General features: G+C 35.7%; 1 protein-coding gene across 1 annotated transcript; it reads left to right on the top strand.

Annotated features, from left to right (window-relative positions):
• The first annotated feature begins 4,500 nt into the window (after nt 1-4,500).
• Nucleotides 4,501-5,881, top strand: LOC146131769 (uncharacterized). The gene is made up of 2 exons (XM_083397463.1): nt 4,501-5,332; nt 5,586-5,881. The coding sequence occupies exons 1-2, from the start codon at nt 4,575-4,577 to the stop codon at nt 5,668-5,670; spliced, it is 843 nt and encodes a 280-aa protein (XP_083253589.1). The 5' UTR covers nt 4,501-4,574; the 3' UTR covers nt 5,671-5,881.
• The last annotated feature ends 10,168 nt before the right edge of the window (nt 5,882-16,049 follow it).

Below are 16,049 nucleotides of genomic sequence, written 5' to 3'. Positions count from 1 at the left end.
ATGATTAAAATTTAATAAATTTACGGTTAAGTTTCAGAATTTGTATACTTTTAGATCATATACGTAATAAGAATATCAAAGCCCATACAGAAGTAGGTATCATTTTGGAGGTTTCGAACAACTCTAGATGATATAAAATCTGTCTTTAACAAAAAAATATTAGTAAAACTAAGACAACGAAACAATGGCTTTATAGTTTGTTTTAACTGTTGTTTTTGAGCTTCATTTTTTATGAGATTATTGCAAACCTGGTGTTATTCCAACTGTCTTTTTGCTCGAGTCCACTTATACAAATGAAAGACAAAAGATTGTTGTCGGCAGTTCTACAAAATAGAAAATATTTTGTACAAAATAGAAAAAATATTAAGTATAAAATTTAAACAACAGGATATAGAATATTTGCAATTAAAATGTTGTTTGTCCCAAGTGCAACTTCACAAACTGAATATCAAATATGGATCCGTTCAATTAATTTGCCAATGATGTAAGTTTCTAGAAAATATAAGTTAAAACAGTTTAAAGCTAATTAGTAATATAACTCTGAAACAACCATTAAAACCTCACCACGACAAGATAAAAAAACATCACTCGTCAACCGATGTTTTGAGATTAAGTATATGTAGGATCTTCAGTAGTGTTTAACCTTTTTTACGCCCAGGGATGTGGGTCTAAAGGTGGTGGCGGTATCTGGAGAATTGCTTGCAAGTTTTTATTACACATGCATCGTAGTTGCTATATTACTGTTGAAAATAGAAAGTACGGTGTTAAAAAATATGTCTATGATTTTTGTTGTCGCACCTGGCAAGTTAGCGCACCAATGCGTCGCGGTAAATCGGTTGGGGTCGCTCATCTATAGCAGTGCAGCGTTTGGAAGTTATTTTAGATCTTACTTACCTACATCGCCAAATCAATGGTTCTCATAAGTTCCTTTAGCTAGAGAAACTAGTGAAATAAGAATTAAAATTATAAAAGTTTAAAATTGCTTGTGCGCACATCAGTTTGAGGACCCACTGGTCTACACAATCATTAAATTAAGCTACCGTGGGAAATTAAGGGACCGAATTACAAACCGTAAATACGCGAGTAGAAAGTTAAAGTTAGAACATTTTGGCGAGTTTGTTAAAAATGTCCCCAGTCGACTTTCACGGTCACAGCACACAAACAAAACCGAAGGGCGGTTCTGCTTAAGAGAAGAGATAAGAGGAAAAATAGTTTCAGCAAACAAGTAAAACAAAAGTCGACTGGGGACTTTAGGGGAATTCCCTGGTTGTTAACGTCGAATTATGAAATTTATCGATGAAAAAATATTTTCGGTAGAAAATGGAATGTTCGAAAGCTTCAACCACAATGATAAACGCGAACTATTGGCGGAGGCGGGAGGCGAATAACTCTCACATAGCGGCGACCTCGAGACATATCAGCCAAGTAAATAATATTCAGCTAGCCGTCCTTTAAAACAAGTGATTCCCAAACTGTATAGTGTGACCAAAGAGATTGTCGATTGTAATTTTTGAAAAGTAAGTTATTTGTATGTATTTCAAACTTGAATACGCACTATCCACTACAAATTTTAAAATACCAAGACACTTTCATATAGTTTGACGTGTGTTAGGTGGATTGTAAAGTTACTCTATTATTGTTCTGTATAGTGTTCCGCGAAATATTATAGATTTTTTTATGTTCCGCAAGCTAAAAGGAACCATTGCTTGTAACTAACAAGCAGCTCATAGCGAAGAATAAACTATCACAAAAACCTGTTCGATAAGTCCTAAATTCCTCGAAATAAGGCCTGATGTTGTTCCAACATTGAAAACTAGCAACATTACTTCTATACCACTTAAGGATTAAAACCTATTTTTAAACGACGTTTATTTGATTGTGTTGTCGGGTCAAGGTAACATTATGCAAATCGTCATAAAGTAAATCAATATTTAAGACAACAAACTTACCGACCGCAAGATCTAACCACAATAATAAGGGCGAACTACTTGCGGAAGCGAATAACTCACAGATAGCGGCGACCTCAAGACATGCCAGCCGAGTAAGTTACATCCAATGTGGCAAAACGTTTCGACTTGGTCGGTTAAGTTTTTTTTATGTTTAAGAACAAAGACTTGCATACGAAATAATACTAAAATTAATGAACACAGATTTAATAAAGCTGACCTACATTTAATCAACGTTTAGTTATATCTTATCGGGAGTGGAGTATTAATGTAAAATACTAAAATATTTTGAAACATAAAAAATTAGCAAAGTATCTAATAATAACCAAACAAACATACCTGACAGCGCAGCGGTTGAGCAAGAATGACCCTTTCCACCTTGACAGCATTCCACCACTGACACGTTTTACTTTTTCTTTCTTCAATCTGCCGAAAAAAGGAATTTCCATCCGCGCTGATTACTCGTGGGGTCACGTGACGACTACAGCAGCCTCAAGCATCGACACATTTCCTATTTGGGTGGAGGTGTTAAAGCAATGCTGTTCGATAAGCTCTGATATGTTTGTGATTTGTAAACCGTTATCAATCGTATTTATTTGACAATTCAATACATATAACCTTCGTTTCGTGAAAGCACAGAACATAAAGGAGGCTGATAAAAGTAAACACACTACGGTGATTAGGAAAGTTGGGCAAAACGGGCACATTCCTATTCTCGAAAACTATTGTCAGCGCCAACATTTGTTTGCTAAACTGTGAAGTTTCACGACGAGAAGAATGAAACCTCGATATATTCACACCTTTTATTCTCAGTATGTAAACAAAGCCCGTGGTTATCATATAATTTTCCCGATAACGTTGCACATCCGAAAATGCAATTTCGCCAAAATTTGCCAAAAAGAAGCGAATCTACTTTCTAATATAATGCTAAAAACTATTAAGTTAAGAATTGGTAAAAACTCTTCGGGTTTCAATATATTTCGCTTGTTTGAGCTTAGTAAAGGCGCTTTTTACTGCGCTATGTTGGAATTTGAAATGCGTCGACCGCTACATTTTGTTGACATAGAGTTGTATGTTTTACGAACATTTACACAAGAAGTTTAATTGCCAGCAGAACATGCAATGCATTGTACAACATGAGAATCCCCTTCATGCTTCCTCGTCTTTCTAGCAGCGAGAGAAATGTTTAACAAATGCATGTGGGACATTGCGACATTAATAATGATTATTTTGAAACGCCTATCATCGGTAAAATTCATCTCAGATAAGAATAGAATTGCTACTGTTTTGGTAAAACATACAAAAATTAAGGTATTAAAATATTAGCTATCTTGGCAATTATAATGGTTATTCGAAAATTATAAATATAATTACAAGGTTAATATTACACCTATAGTTGCAACAGTTTATATATTTTAGGTTAAATGACCAAAAATGTCTTTTTACAAATTGTGTTCGAACTATATTAAAATACTGACTTGGCAAAAAAAAGTGCAAGTTTGAGTTATTGCAAGTAAAGTAATTTGCATCAATATAACTTTAAAATGTTAAAAATACTAAACAAGTTGCATTTAAGCTTTACTTATAACAATACAAAAAGAAAATCCACAAAAACTATATACGGCAATGTTATGTGAAGAATTGTAGAAAACGGAACATCTAGTCAAAAAATAGGTAATAAAAAAGGTCAAAACATCAAGTCGAAATGCAGTCACTTTTCACAGCAGATTTAAGTGGTTTTCAACACTTCATGAGTTCATGGATTCCCTACCACCGCCCTGCTAACGTTTCAGGAATATAACATTTCACCGTTTCTTGCTGTTAACAACATAATCCTGTGTGGATTTAAAAATATATCTACTTAATGTAGTTTTCTATTCAACTATGTTACTATACTATGTGATATGGCTAATGGCTATTGTATTATAAGTAGGGCGATTATTTTTTGACTTGTCAATAAAAGTCAAATTTATTTCAAGTGAAAATCGATTCAAAATAAATTTAAGTTGTTTACAAACTTAAAAAAATACAGTCAACTTTTTCAAATTGTCGTTCAGTTAAAATTAACTGTATTATGTCTTGATTAGAGACTTAGAGCAATAAACGGTATAGACGAGCTTGCAGAATTAACCACCCAGGCCTAGCTTATCGCATTAGGAGAAGAAATGTAGTTAAAAGCCAATTCACCTTTCAAGTAGGCTACTGCGGATTTGGTAAAAAATGACCAGAGTCTGATTTCGGCAGAAACAAATAGAGTCTAGTTTGACCCAGTTCAAATTGACCGATGCCGAGTCTGACTATTGGTTTCAAAACTGGTGTTATGTATACTTGGAGCTCTGCCCGACGTGCCCGTGGCGCAATTTTTACCCAGTATGAGTATGCATTCACCTGTGATGCAATAATAAAAACTCGTGGCTGGTTGTCGGGGAATACCCTAAGGGTGAAAATAATCACGTGGTAACCTTTTGTGTTGAACTCGTTGAAAACGTCAGGAAGCCTTTGTAGCTATCAAACATCACCGATGCTCTTTCTTCAGTGCAATGTTTCGATTATTAGCTGTGGCTTTTGTACCAACAAAACAGCGAAGTTCTTTCATTCGAAAACCGTAACTGTTGCAGCAAGATAGAAATGGAGCTGAGTATTGATGAATTTACTTCTGGTCTGTGCCAACTTTTTCAGTCTGATACAGTTTATCCAGAACCTGAAGTTACCCCAGTGCAAGGTCCTACTGAAGCTCTGCGAGATAAAATTGACGAAAGGTTGAAGTTTTTTCGCGACAAGAACAGAACCCGGCTTGAAATCCCCAAGTTTTATTCTCTGGATGTAAACGAAGCTCTTGGTCATCAAATAATTTATGCTATGATCGGTATTTTTCGTTCCTCAAATCTTAATAAAAGCGGGAATTGCTTTTTGTTTAAAGTTAATGGGGAGTTCAAGTTTTGCTTGTTGGTAGTTGATCCTTGGAAAATTAGCATTTGTACAAGCTCGGATGTAAAAGAAAAAAGTTGGCAGAAAGCATTTAACGATAAAAAATGCGAGGAATGTGGGTTCGACAAAGATGAAATATCGATGTTTCGAAGTGATCTTGATCGTCGATTCAAGGATTTCTTGGAAAACCGATTATGTTCAACTGAGATTTTGTATCGAAATTTATTTCTGGGCCTTGTTTATGAAATAGCAAAATTTCAAAACCCACATTTGTTGAACCGCGAGTCATATCAAAGCGTTCCTTATGCTGCTTGCATTAAACTGGCTTTGGAGTCTGGTCAAAGCGGGCAACTGCAAAAAGTATTTGGGTATACCAAGCCTGTAAATGCAGATTTAAACGAGCTAATTGAAGAAAAGAACAAAGTCAAAAAACAAGAGGCCAAAAAAATAATAGCAAAGTAAGTGAAATAAAATTCTGGAAAATCGCAAATCTTTTGAAAACAATAACAGCATATTTGTAAACACACACAAAAAAACCCAGTTAATTAAGAACAAAAAAATATTGCTTTAACTAACTGAGTAGAACGATTATGGTTAAACAGCGATCAAGAGAAACATGTCTGCTCAAATAAAAACTTAAACCGCTTTAAATTGCGCATTTTACCAAGTTTTGTGAAACAATTCAGATGATTCGTGTTTTAAATATTTCAGGTTTCTTGAAATCAAGAATCTACCAATGACAAGAGATACTCTGCAATCCATTTTGCAAGAATCCAAGAAGTTTTACCATTTGTAATAGATACTGTGTGCTTATAATCTAGCCACTACATTACTAATTACCAAATATATAGTTTGAAAGTAGCATTTAGTTAAATGATTGAGTTATCTTCTAATTTGTCGTCCTGTGTTTGTTGTTTTTTGTACTTAATCGTGCTTATTTGTATATTCTCTGGCCTTGTAGCAACAAGCTTGATTATAATAGCTATTAATAAAGAAACATTTCATTATTTTTGATGGTGGTTTTAGAATTGCTATAAGTGAGTACAGAATGGAATGTAGAACATCAGAGTTTAGTTAATTCTCTTCAAATGGTCGCTATTAGGAATTTATTATTTAATTTACCATCAATATACAAGCTAGTTAACTCCTATATTAGCACAAGTTTTACATTTAGGAATTATATTAGAAATACGGGAATCACATTTAAACACTAAAATCCGAAATAAAAGTAGTTCCCTGTTCAACCATAATAATGCTTTTATATAGCAACAATTTAAACACACAGTTAAACACACAACACAGTGGCCTGAATTAAATTAATGAAAATAATAATAATAAACAAATAATAATAAAAAAACGTAAATCAGCAATTTGTCAGTTGCTGCTGTAAAGTTTATGAAAGTCTATTTTTATTTTGTAAAATTTTCTGAAGTCTACATTTTCTTACAATTAGTTCCTGTCTGACGTCAGAGCGTTCAAACTACGACGCATCTACGTCATCAAGCAACCCAGAAACGCTTTGACGTCATTAGTGAACTTATAATCCGGTAGACAGGTTGCTGGTTCCAAAATAAAGTTAGAAATTATCGATTACTTGGAGTAAGTGTGTTTTTAAAGATATTTTAAGCAACCGAAATGATATCTAAAACTTCTCGACGTTCTTTCACAAAATACAGCTTACGTAACTGCAGCGGGGAATTTAAAAAATACGTAAGTAACTTGAGGCCATTTTAATTTTTAACCTTTTGAAGTTTAAAGTTCCAATTGATTTGTAGCCAAAAAAGGAAAACTATTGCAACGCCAAAATCAAAATGTATGAGTTAAAAGCTGTGTGGCCCGCTTACTTAGCGATAACTGACAAAGTGGCCCGCGATAGCAAATAGGCTCGTCACCCCTGCTCTAATGTTTGTGAAATGTACACTCTACTGCTTAAAATGATATTTGTTTGCATGTAAAGCAAAAAACAAAATACACTAAACATTTGCTTTTTATGAAAAAAATCACTTTCTAAACAAACTGTATGACTGCTGTTTTGTTTACATCGCCACATGCAGCTAATAATGAAGGGACTTGGTCCAGCCGAAAAGGAAAATAAGTGTTTGAGGATTTGTATTTGTAAATCTCTCATGCTTAAATTTGTGAAAATCAAAAAAAGGAAAAGCAATCACAAGAGCCACACAGTTTTGCTTACAAATATTTTCGTATTTCTATCAATGAATGTCTGAAGTAGCATATCGGAGCCGATACCCGATACCAAGTGGTAGTATCGGTGCTCGTCCGATAATATCGGATCGGAGCCGATACTCGATGCCAAGTGGTAGTATCGGTACTCGTCCGATAATATCGGATCGGAGCCGATACTCGATGCCAAGTGGTAGTATCGGTACTCGTCCGATAATATCGGATCGGAGCCGATACTCGATGCCAAGTGGTAGTATCGGTACTCGTCCGATAATATCGGATCGGAGCCGATACTCGATGCCAAGTGGTAGTATCGGTACTCGTCCGATAATATCGGATCGGAGCCGATACCCGATGCAAAGTGGTTGTATCGGTGCTCGTCCGATAATATCGGATCGGAGCCGATACTCGATACCAAGTGGTTGTATCGGTGCTCGTCCGATAATATCGGATCGGAGCCGATACTCGATACCAAGTGGTTGTATCGGTGCTCGTCCGATAATATCGGATCGGAGCCGATACACGATGCCAAGTGGTTGTATCGGCACTCGTCCGATAATATCGGATCGGAGCCGATACTCGATGCCAAGTGGTAGTATCGGTACTCGTCCGATAATATCGGATCGGAGCCGATACCCGATGCAAAGTGGTTGTATCGGTGCTCGTCCGATAATATCGGATCGGAGCCGATACACGATGCAAAGTGGTTGTATCGGTGCTCGTCCGATAATATCGGATCGGAGCCGATACACGATGCAAAGTTGTTGTATCGGTGCGAATAGCGATGCCATGTCGAACCAATTCAGCCGTGGTTTGAAATAATTTTAGAAAATAGCTATTAACAACCAGTGCATTGAAGTTTCCAGCGTTAAAGCTATTTCTGCTCGTTATGAACGAGTCAGTCGCCTTTCATATGTTTTATCCGTGATCCGTGCAACGCAATTATTTATCATTTTCATGAATTCCAAATTTAAACCATAATTTTGACATTGATCTGACATGTTACCTGTAATCAACTTCAATATATGGTTTACACCAAACAGAAATGCTTTTATACCAACAGAATGGGCAAAGGTGTCATGGCAGGATATCGGGCCTTACCACAGGCTAGTTCAGCGGTTTTCAACCATATTTAATTTTACAGGAATAATGGCTTGGGGAGGAAATAAAAAGGAATGTAAATTTGTTGTTCAGCCGCAAGTATCTCACTAATGCACTTTTGAATAAATAATCGGTTTGAAATATGTTCTGCTGTGTTTTGTTCTAAACCTATTTTACAGTTTTTTCTTTCATAAAACTATTAGGCCACAGAATTATTTTGCAACGTTAATGGGCCACGAAGGAAAAAAGGTTGAGAACCACTGGGCTAGCTGATTGTCTAGCTTGCCTTGCCAGTTTAAAAGTCCGTACTTGGTGTTAATTAGTCTGTTGCATACCTATGGGAACGATTGTGTGTATGCCGTTATCGTTGGTCAAAAAACGATCGGTAAACTGTGGGCCGTGGCCAAAATGTGGCCATTTTATCCATTTTTAGTGGCCCGCAAGCAACTGTTTGATAGTTTAGTTTTATAATGTAGTTGCGGGCCGATTGATGGCTGTACAATGTACATATTTTGCTAGACTGATTTGTAGCTGTATATCTGCGCACAAGTTCGCTCGAGAATGACAGGTGTTTTAAGATCAGTTGTTGTAGACTTTGTGACGTCATCAATTTCCATGAACCCGATAGCAAAAAAACTTTGACTTGCCCCTGATGTCGTAGTAGTTTATTTTTAAGCACTTAGCATAATATTTGGGCCGCGATAAAAAGTTTTCCGACCAATATTTTTTAACATAAAGTGTACGGCGAATGCTGAATTACTTGATTTAACACCTTATCCAAGCCAGTTTGCCCAGCAGAGCAGCGAGCAGCTTTTTTCTCGGTTTGGATGTTAGTCACGTTGCTGTGGCGCGCTTCATACAAGGCTGTTTAAAAGCAAGCGTATATTTTTTGGGTATCGGACGACAATATCAAGTATCGGACAAGTGTTTTCCTACTTCTGTATGGACTTTGATATTCATTATACGTCTAACTACAACCTCCTGCCCTTATCTAACAACGTCTTACTACAACCTTAAGCTATTATCTTAAGATTTATTCGAAACGTTCAAAATGTTTTCCGACTTCTGTATGGGCTTTGATATTCTTATTACGAATTACGCTTTGAATTTTAAGCATAAAATGAGCAATTGAAGGTTATTATTTACTAGTGTTGAAAACAAGTGTCTTTGAAACGAAAAGCAGTTCAAGAATTTTGCAAATAAAAGTTTAAGTCATTGCAAATCAAGTAAGTTGCATCGAAACATACAATTTAAAATGTTAAAATGAATAAACATTCCATTTCAAGCAATATTAGTTACTAGAAAAAGTCAAAAGTTAAAATCCACTGCGGAGTCGGGTAAAAATGACCAGAGTTTGACTTCGGCAGAAACAGAGAGTGTCGAATTTGACTTCGGTCAAATTAACCGACGCCCGAGTCTTACTGCTCATCGGTTTAAAACTGGTGTTAATTGTGGATGCTCGCGTCGGATCTCTATAAGTTTCTTGTGACGCAATATTGACCAAGTATGGATTCATCTGTGACGCAATAATAAAACTTGTTGCTGGTTGTCGGGGAATACCTTAAGGGAGAAAATAATCAGGTGATCGCCTTTTGTGTTGAAACGTCAGGGAGCCTTTGTAGGTATCGAATATCACCGATGCTCTTTCCTTTGTTCACCTAAAAATGACAGTGTTTCGATTATTAGCTGTGGCTTATGTAAGAGGAAAAGTGCGAAGTTGTTTCATTCGACAACTGTAACTCTTGCACCAAGATGGAGATGGAGCCGAGCATTGATGAATTTACTTCTGGTCTGTGCCAACTTTTTCAGTCTGATACACTTTATCCAGAACCTGAAGTTACCCCAGTGCAAGGTCCTACTGAAGCTCTGCGAGATAAAATTGACAAAAGGTTGAAGTTTTTTCGCGACAAGAACAGAACCCGGCTTGAAATCCCCAAGTTTTATTCTCTGGATGTAAACGAAGCTCTTGGTCATCAAATAATTCCTGCTATGATCGGTATTTTTCGTTCCTCAAATCTTAATAAAAGCGGGAATTGCTTTTTGTTTAAAGTTAATGGGGAGTTCAAGTTTTGCTTGTTGGTAGTTGATCCTTGGAAAATTAGCATTTGTACAAGCTCGGATGTAAAAGGAAAAAGTTGGCAGAAAGCATTTAACGATAAAAAATGCGAGGAATGTGGGTTCGACAAAGATGAAATATCAATGTTTCGAAGTGATCTTGGTCCTCGATTCAAGGATTTCTTGGAAAACCGATTATGTTCAACTGAGATTTTGTATCGAAATTTATTTCTGGGCCTTGTTTATGAAATAGCAAAATTTCAAAACCCACATTTGTTGAACCGCGAGTCATATCAAAGCGTTCCTGTTGCTGCTTGCATTAAACTGGCTTTGGAGTCTGGTCAAAGCGGGCAACTGCAAAATGTATTTGGGGTTAACATTTCTAAAAATGCAGAGTTAAACGAGCTAATTAAAGAAAAGAACAAAGTCAGAAAAAAAGAGGCGGCAAAAATAATAGCAAAGTAAGTGAAATAAAATTCTGTAAAATCACAAATCTCTTGAAACAATAACAGCATATTTGTAAACACACACAAAAAAAAACAGTTAATTAAGAACAAAAAAAATATTGCTTTAACTAACACGATTACGGTTAAACAGCGATCCCGAGAAACATGCCTGTTCAAATAAAAACTTAAACCGCTTTAAATTGCGCATTTTAAGTTTTGTGAAACAATTCAGATGATTTGTGTTTTAAATATTTCAGGTTTCTTGAAGTCAAGAATCTACCAATGACAAGAAATACTCTGCAAGACATTTTGCAAGAATCCAAGAAGTTTTACCATTTGTAATAGATGCTGTGTGCTAATAATCTAGCCACTACATTACAAATTACCAAATATATAGTTTGAAAGTAGCATTCAGTTAAATGATTCAGTTATCTACTAATTTGTCGTCCTGTGTTTGTTGGTTTTTGTGCTTTATCGTGCTTACTTGTATATTCTCTGGCCTTGTAGAGCAATAAGCTTGATTATAATAGCTATTAATCAACAAGCGTTTCATTATTTCGACGCTGGTTTTAGAATTGCTATAAGTGAGTACAGAATAGAATGTAGAACATCAGAGTTTAGTTAATTCTCTTCAAATGGCCGCTATTAGGAATTTATAAGTATCAATTTACCATCAATATACAAGCTAGTTAACTCCTATATTAGCACAAGTTTTTCATTTAGGAATTATATTAGAAATACGGGAATCACATTTAAACACTAAAATCCGAAATAAAAGTAGTTCCCTGTTCAACCATAATAATGCTTTTAAATAGCAACAATTTAAACAAACAGTGGCGGCCTGAATTAGATTAAATAGGCAAAAAAATCAACCTGAAAATCACAATAATAAACAAATCATAGTAAAAAAACGTAAGTTAGCAATTTGTAAGTTGCTGCAGTAAAGTGCATGAAAGTCTATTTTTATTTTGTAAAATTTTCTGAAGTCTACATTTTCTTACAATTAGTTCCTGTCTGACGTCAGAGCGTTCAAACTACGACGCATCTACGTCATCAAGCAACCCAGAAACGTTTTGACGTCATCAGTGAACTTATAACCCGGTAAACAGGTTGTGGTTCCAAAATAAAGTTAGAAATTATCGATTACTTGCAGTAAGTGTTTTTTTAAAGATATTTTAAGCAACCGAAATGATATCTAAAACTTCTCCACGTTCTTTCACAAAATACAGCTTACGTAACTACAGCGGAGAATTTGAAAAATACGTAAGTAACTTGAGGCCATTTTAATTTTTAACCGTTTGAAGTTTAAAGTTCCAATTGATTTGTAGCCAAAAAAGTAAAACTATTGTAACGCCAAAATCAAAATGTCGAATAATGAAATGTGATATCACAATAAATAAATCCAATGGTACTCTTGTTTTAAATGATTTCAACTAATAAGTTTTGAATAGCAAAAAAACATTATGACGTATTGTGGAAATATAGACTTTCTATATCAGGCAAAATAGCTAAAATTAAACTTATCTTAGAACTAGGACGGAATGGCAGGCCTAACTATATCACTAACCTCAAGTTAATGGGCGGTTTTGGTCGTAGTGAAACTTTAGATGAATATTGTCTATTTTTATGCGGAATATACGCAATTGAGAGCACTTGAACATTTGACCGGTGACCTTAGTGTTATTTAACACGTGAGTGTTAAATTCCAGGGCGGCACGAAATAATTATCGCATTAGGAGAATAAATGTGATTAAAAGCCAATTCACCTTTCAAGTACTGCGAAGTTGGTTAAAAATGAGTCTGATTTCGGCAGAAACAAAAGAGTAGAATTTGACTTCGGTCAAATTAACCGACGCCCGAGTCTGACTATCGGTTTCAAAACTGGTGTTGTGTATACTTGCTCGCGGCGCAATATTTACCAAGTATAAGTTCACCTGTAAGGCAATAATGAAACTAGTTGCTTGTTGTCGGGGAATATACTAAGGGTGAACATATTCAGGTGATAGCCTTTTGTGTTAAAACATCAGGAAGCCTTTGTAGGTTTTAAATGTCACCGATGATCTTTCTTTGGTTCACATAAAAGTGAAAGTGTAATGCTTCGATTATTAGCTGTGGCTTATGTAAGAGGAAAAGTGCGAAGTTGTTCCATTCGACAACCGTAACTGTTGCAGCAAGATAGAGATGGCGCTGAGCATTGAAGAATTTACTTCAGGTCTGTGCCAACTTTTTCAGTCTAAAAGTTATCCAGAACCTGAAGTTACCGGAGTACCAGATCTTACTGGAACTCTGCGAAAAAAAATTGACAACAGGTTAAGGATTTATCGCGACAAGAACAAAACCCGGCTTAAAATTCCCACCTTTTATTCTCTCGATGTAAACGAAGCTCTTGGTCACCAAATAATTCCTGCCATGATCGGTATTTTTCGTTCCTCAAAGCTCAATGAAAGCGGGAATTGCTTTTTGTTTAAAGTTAAAGGGGAGTTCAACTTTTGCTTGTTGGTGGTTGATCCTTGGAGAATTGACACTTGTGCAAGTTCGGATGTAGAAGGAAAAAGTTGGGAGAAAGCATTTAACGAAGTAAAATGCGAGGAATGTGGGTTCGACAAAGATGAAATATCGATGTTTCGAAGTGATCTTGCTCGTCGATTCAAGGATTTCTTGGAAAACCGATTATGTTCAACTGAGATTTCGTATCGAAATTTATTTCTGGGCCTTGTTGTTGAAATAGCAAAATTTAAGAACCAAAATTGTATAGGATACGAGTCATTTCAAAGCGTTCCTTTTGCTGCTTGCATATGGTTGGCTTTGGAGTCTGGTCAAAGCGGGCAACTGCAAAAAGTATTTGGGTATACCAAGCCTGTAAATGCAGATTTAAACGAGCTAATTAAAGAAAAGAACAAAGTAAGAAAAGAAGAGGCCAAAAAAATAATAGCAAAGTAAGTGAAATAAAATTCTGTAAAATCGCAAATCTTTTGAAAACAATAACAGCATATTTGTAAACACACACAAAAAATCCCAGTTAATTAAGAACAAAAAAATATTTCTTTAACTAACACGATTATGGTTAAACAGCGATCCCGTAAAACATGCATGGTCAAATAGAAACTTTTTTTTTTTTTTTTTTTTTTTTACCGCTTTAAATTGGGCATTTTACCAAGTTTTGTGAAACAATTCAAACAATTTAAATGATTCGTGTTTTAAATATTTCAGGTTTCTTGAAGTCCAGAATCTACCAATGACAAGAAATACTCTGCAAGACATTTTGCAAGAATCCAAGAAGTTTTACCATTTGTAATAGATGCCGTGTGCTTATAATCTAGCCACTACATTACAAATTACCAAATATATAGTTTGAAAGTAGCATTCAGTTAAATGATTCAGTTATCTACTAATTTGTCGTCCTGTGTTTGTTGGTTTTTGTGCTTTATCGTGCTTACTTGTATATTCTCTGGCCTTGTAGCAACAAGCTTGATTATAATAGCTATTAATAAACAAGCGTTTCATTATTTCGACGCTGGTTTTAGAATTGCTACAAGTGAGTACAGAATAGAATGTAGAACATCAGAGTTTAGTTAATTCTCTTCAAAATGTCGCTATTAGGAATTTATTAGTCAATTAGTATCAATTCATCAATAAACAAGCTAGTTCACTCCTATATTAGCACAAGTTTTACATTTAGGAACTATTTTAGAAATACGGGAATCACATTTGAAAAATCCGAAATAAAAGTAGTTCCCTGTTCAACCATAATAATGCTTTTAAATAGCAACAATTTAAACACACAGTGGCGGCCTGAACAACATTGCTGGCCTGAATTAGATTAAATAGGCAAAAAAATAATTAAACGTGAAAATAACAATAATAAACAAATAATAGTAAAAAAAAACGTTAATCAGCAATTTGCCAGTTGCTGCAGAAAAGTGCATGAAATTCTATTTTTATTTTGTAAAATTCAACATGGACTTACTATTAGTTCCTGTCTGACGTCAGACCTTTGAAACTACGATGCATCTACGTCATCAAGCAACCCAGAAACGCCTTGACGTCATCGATGTTAACGCAATTTTATTTTGACGCAAGGAAAAACGCAGTGTTTTTATTTCGTATGTAAATTTAAAATCTTTGTACAAACGAAACTCCTCATTTTAGTCAAAATTACTGTGATGGAAAATGATTACATCTAGGCATATTTAATTTCAATTTCGGGCCAGCGGAATATAGCCTATACAGTCACTTAATCCATATTTGCAATATATTTTAATTTTTTAGGCCAAAATTTCTCATTTTTAGGTCAAAAATATAATCGCCGTAGTTATTTGGTTTGTTAGTTCGGCAGATGTGCATTATGACGCGTCGTGATGTCATAAAGAAAATTGTGCGCATAATTAACACGTCACGTTTACTCAGCAGATTTTATCGAATTCAATGGTTTTGGGAAACGTGTTAACTATTGCCTTTATACATTATATGAGGACGATGCCTTTTATTGGATTGGTTAGAAACGAATTGATCCACAATTAATTCTAACGTTAAATGTGATCAACTTCGATATAAGGTTTATACCAGACAGAATGCTGGGCAGTGGGCGAAGGTGCCACGGTTGGTCTCGAACCTTACCACAGGCTAGCTGATTGTCTAGCTTGCCTTGCTTGTATGAAAGTCCTAAGTTGCCCACTTGATTTTGATTAGTCTGTTAAATACTTATGGGAACGATGGTGTGAAGGTCGTTATCGTTGATCAAAAAACGAATTCAGAAAAGGCTAGATCAGTGGTTGGCAAACTGCAGGCCGCGGCCAAGATGTGGCCATTTTATCCATGTTTAGTGGGCTGCGAGCTATTGTTTATTAGTTTAGTTTTACGATGTAGTTGTGGGCGTGTGAGGGGCGTGCAATTTTTTGCTAGACTGGATTGTAGCTTTATATTTGCGCACGAGTTCGCTCGAGAATAACAGGTGTTTTTAAGCGCAGTTGTTGTAGACGTAACTTTGTAACGTCATCAATTTTCATCACCTCGATAGCAAAAAAAATCTTGGATTCGCCCTGGTGTCGTAGTATTTCACTTTTTTACGTTCGGTGGGTACATAACAGCATTTGCAGAGTATTTTGGGGCCGCGACAAAAAGTTTTCCGACCACTATTTTGACACAAACTGTACGGCGAATGCTGAATTAACTTGGTTTAACAATTTATACAAGCCGGTCTCCCTCGCAGAGCGCCGAGCAGCTTTTTTCTTTGGTTTGGATGTTAGTCATCCAACGTTGTTGTGACGCGCTTTATATAAGAAGCTGTATAGAAGAAAGCGTCTTTTGCATACAATCTCGACAAAGATCGTTGTAGTTTACTTATGGAAAGGCACAAAGGATTGAAAGTAAAACGCACTGGAACTAGATCTGA

This window comes from Ascidiella aspersa, chromosome 9 (genome assembly GCF_963924565.1).
Source record: "Ascidiella aspersa chromosome 9, kaAscAspe10.2, whole genome shotgun sequence".
Classification (NCBI taxonomy): domain Eukaryota; kingdom Metazoa; phylum Chordata; class Ascidiacea; order Phlebobranchia; family Ascidiidae; genus Ascidiella; species Ascidiella aspersa.
This window is presented reverse-complemented; position numbering and strand designations above follow the sequence as displayed.

Excerpts from the sequence above, each read along its gene's own strand:
- LOC146131769 (XM_083397463.1), top strand. The coding sequence starts at position 4,575 with ATGGAGCTGAGTATTGATGAATTTACTTCTGGTCTGTGCCAACTTTTT. Across the intron at positions 5,333-5,585 it reads GCCAAAAAAATAATAGCAAA|GTTTCTTGAAATCAAGAATC; the intron begins GTAAGTGAAATA and ends TAAATATTTCAG.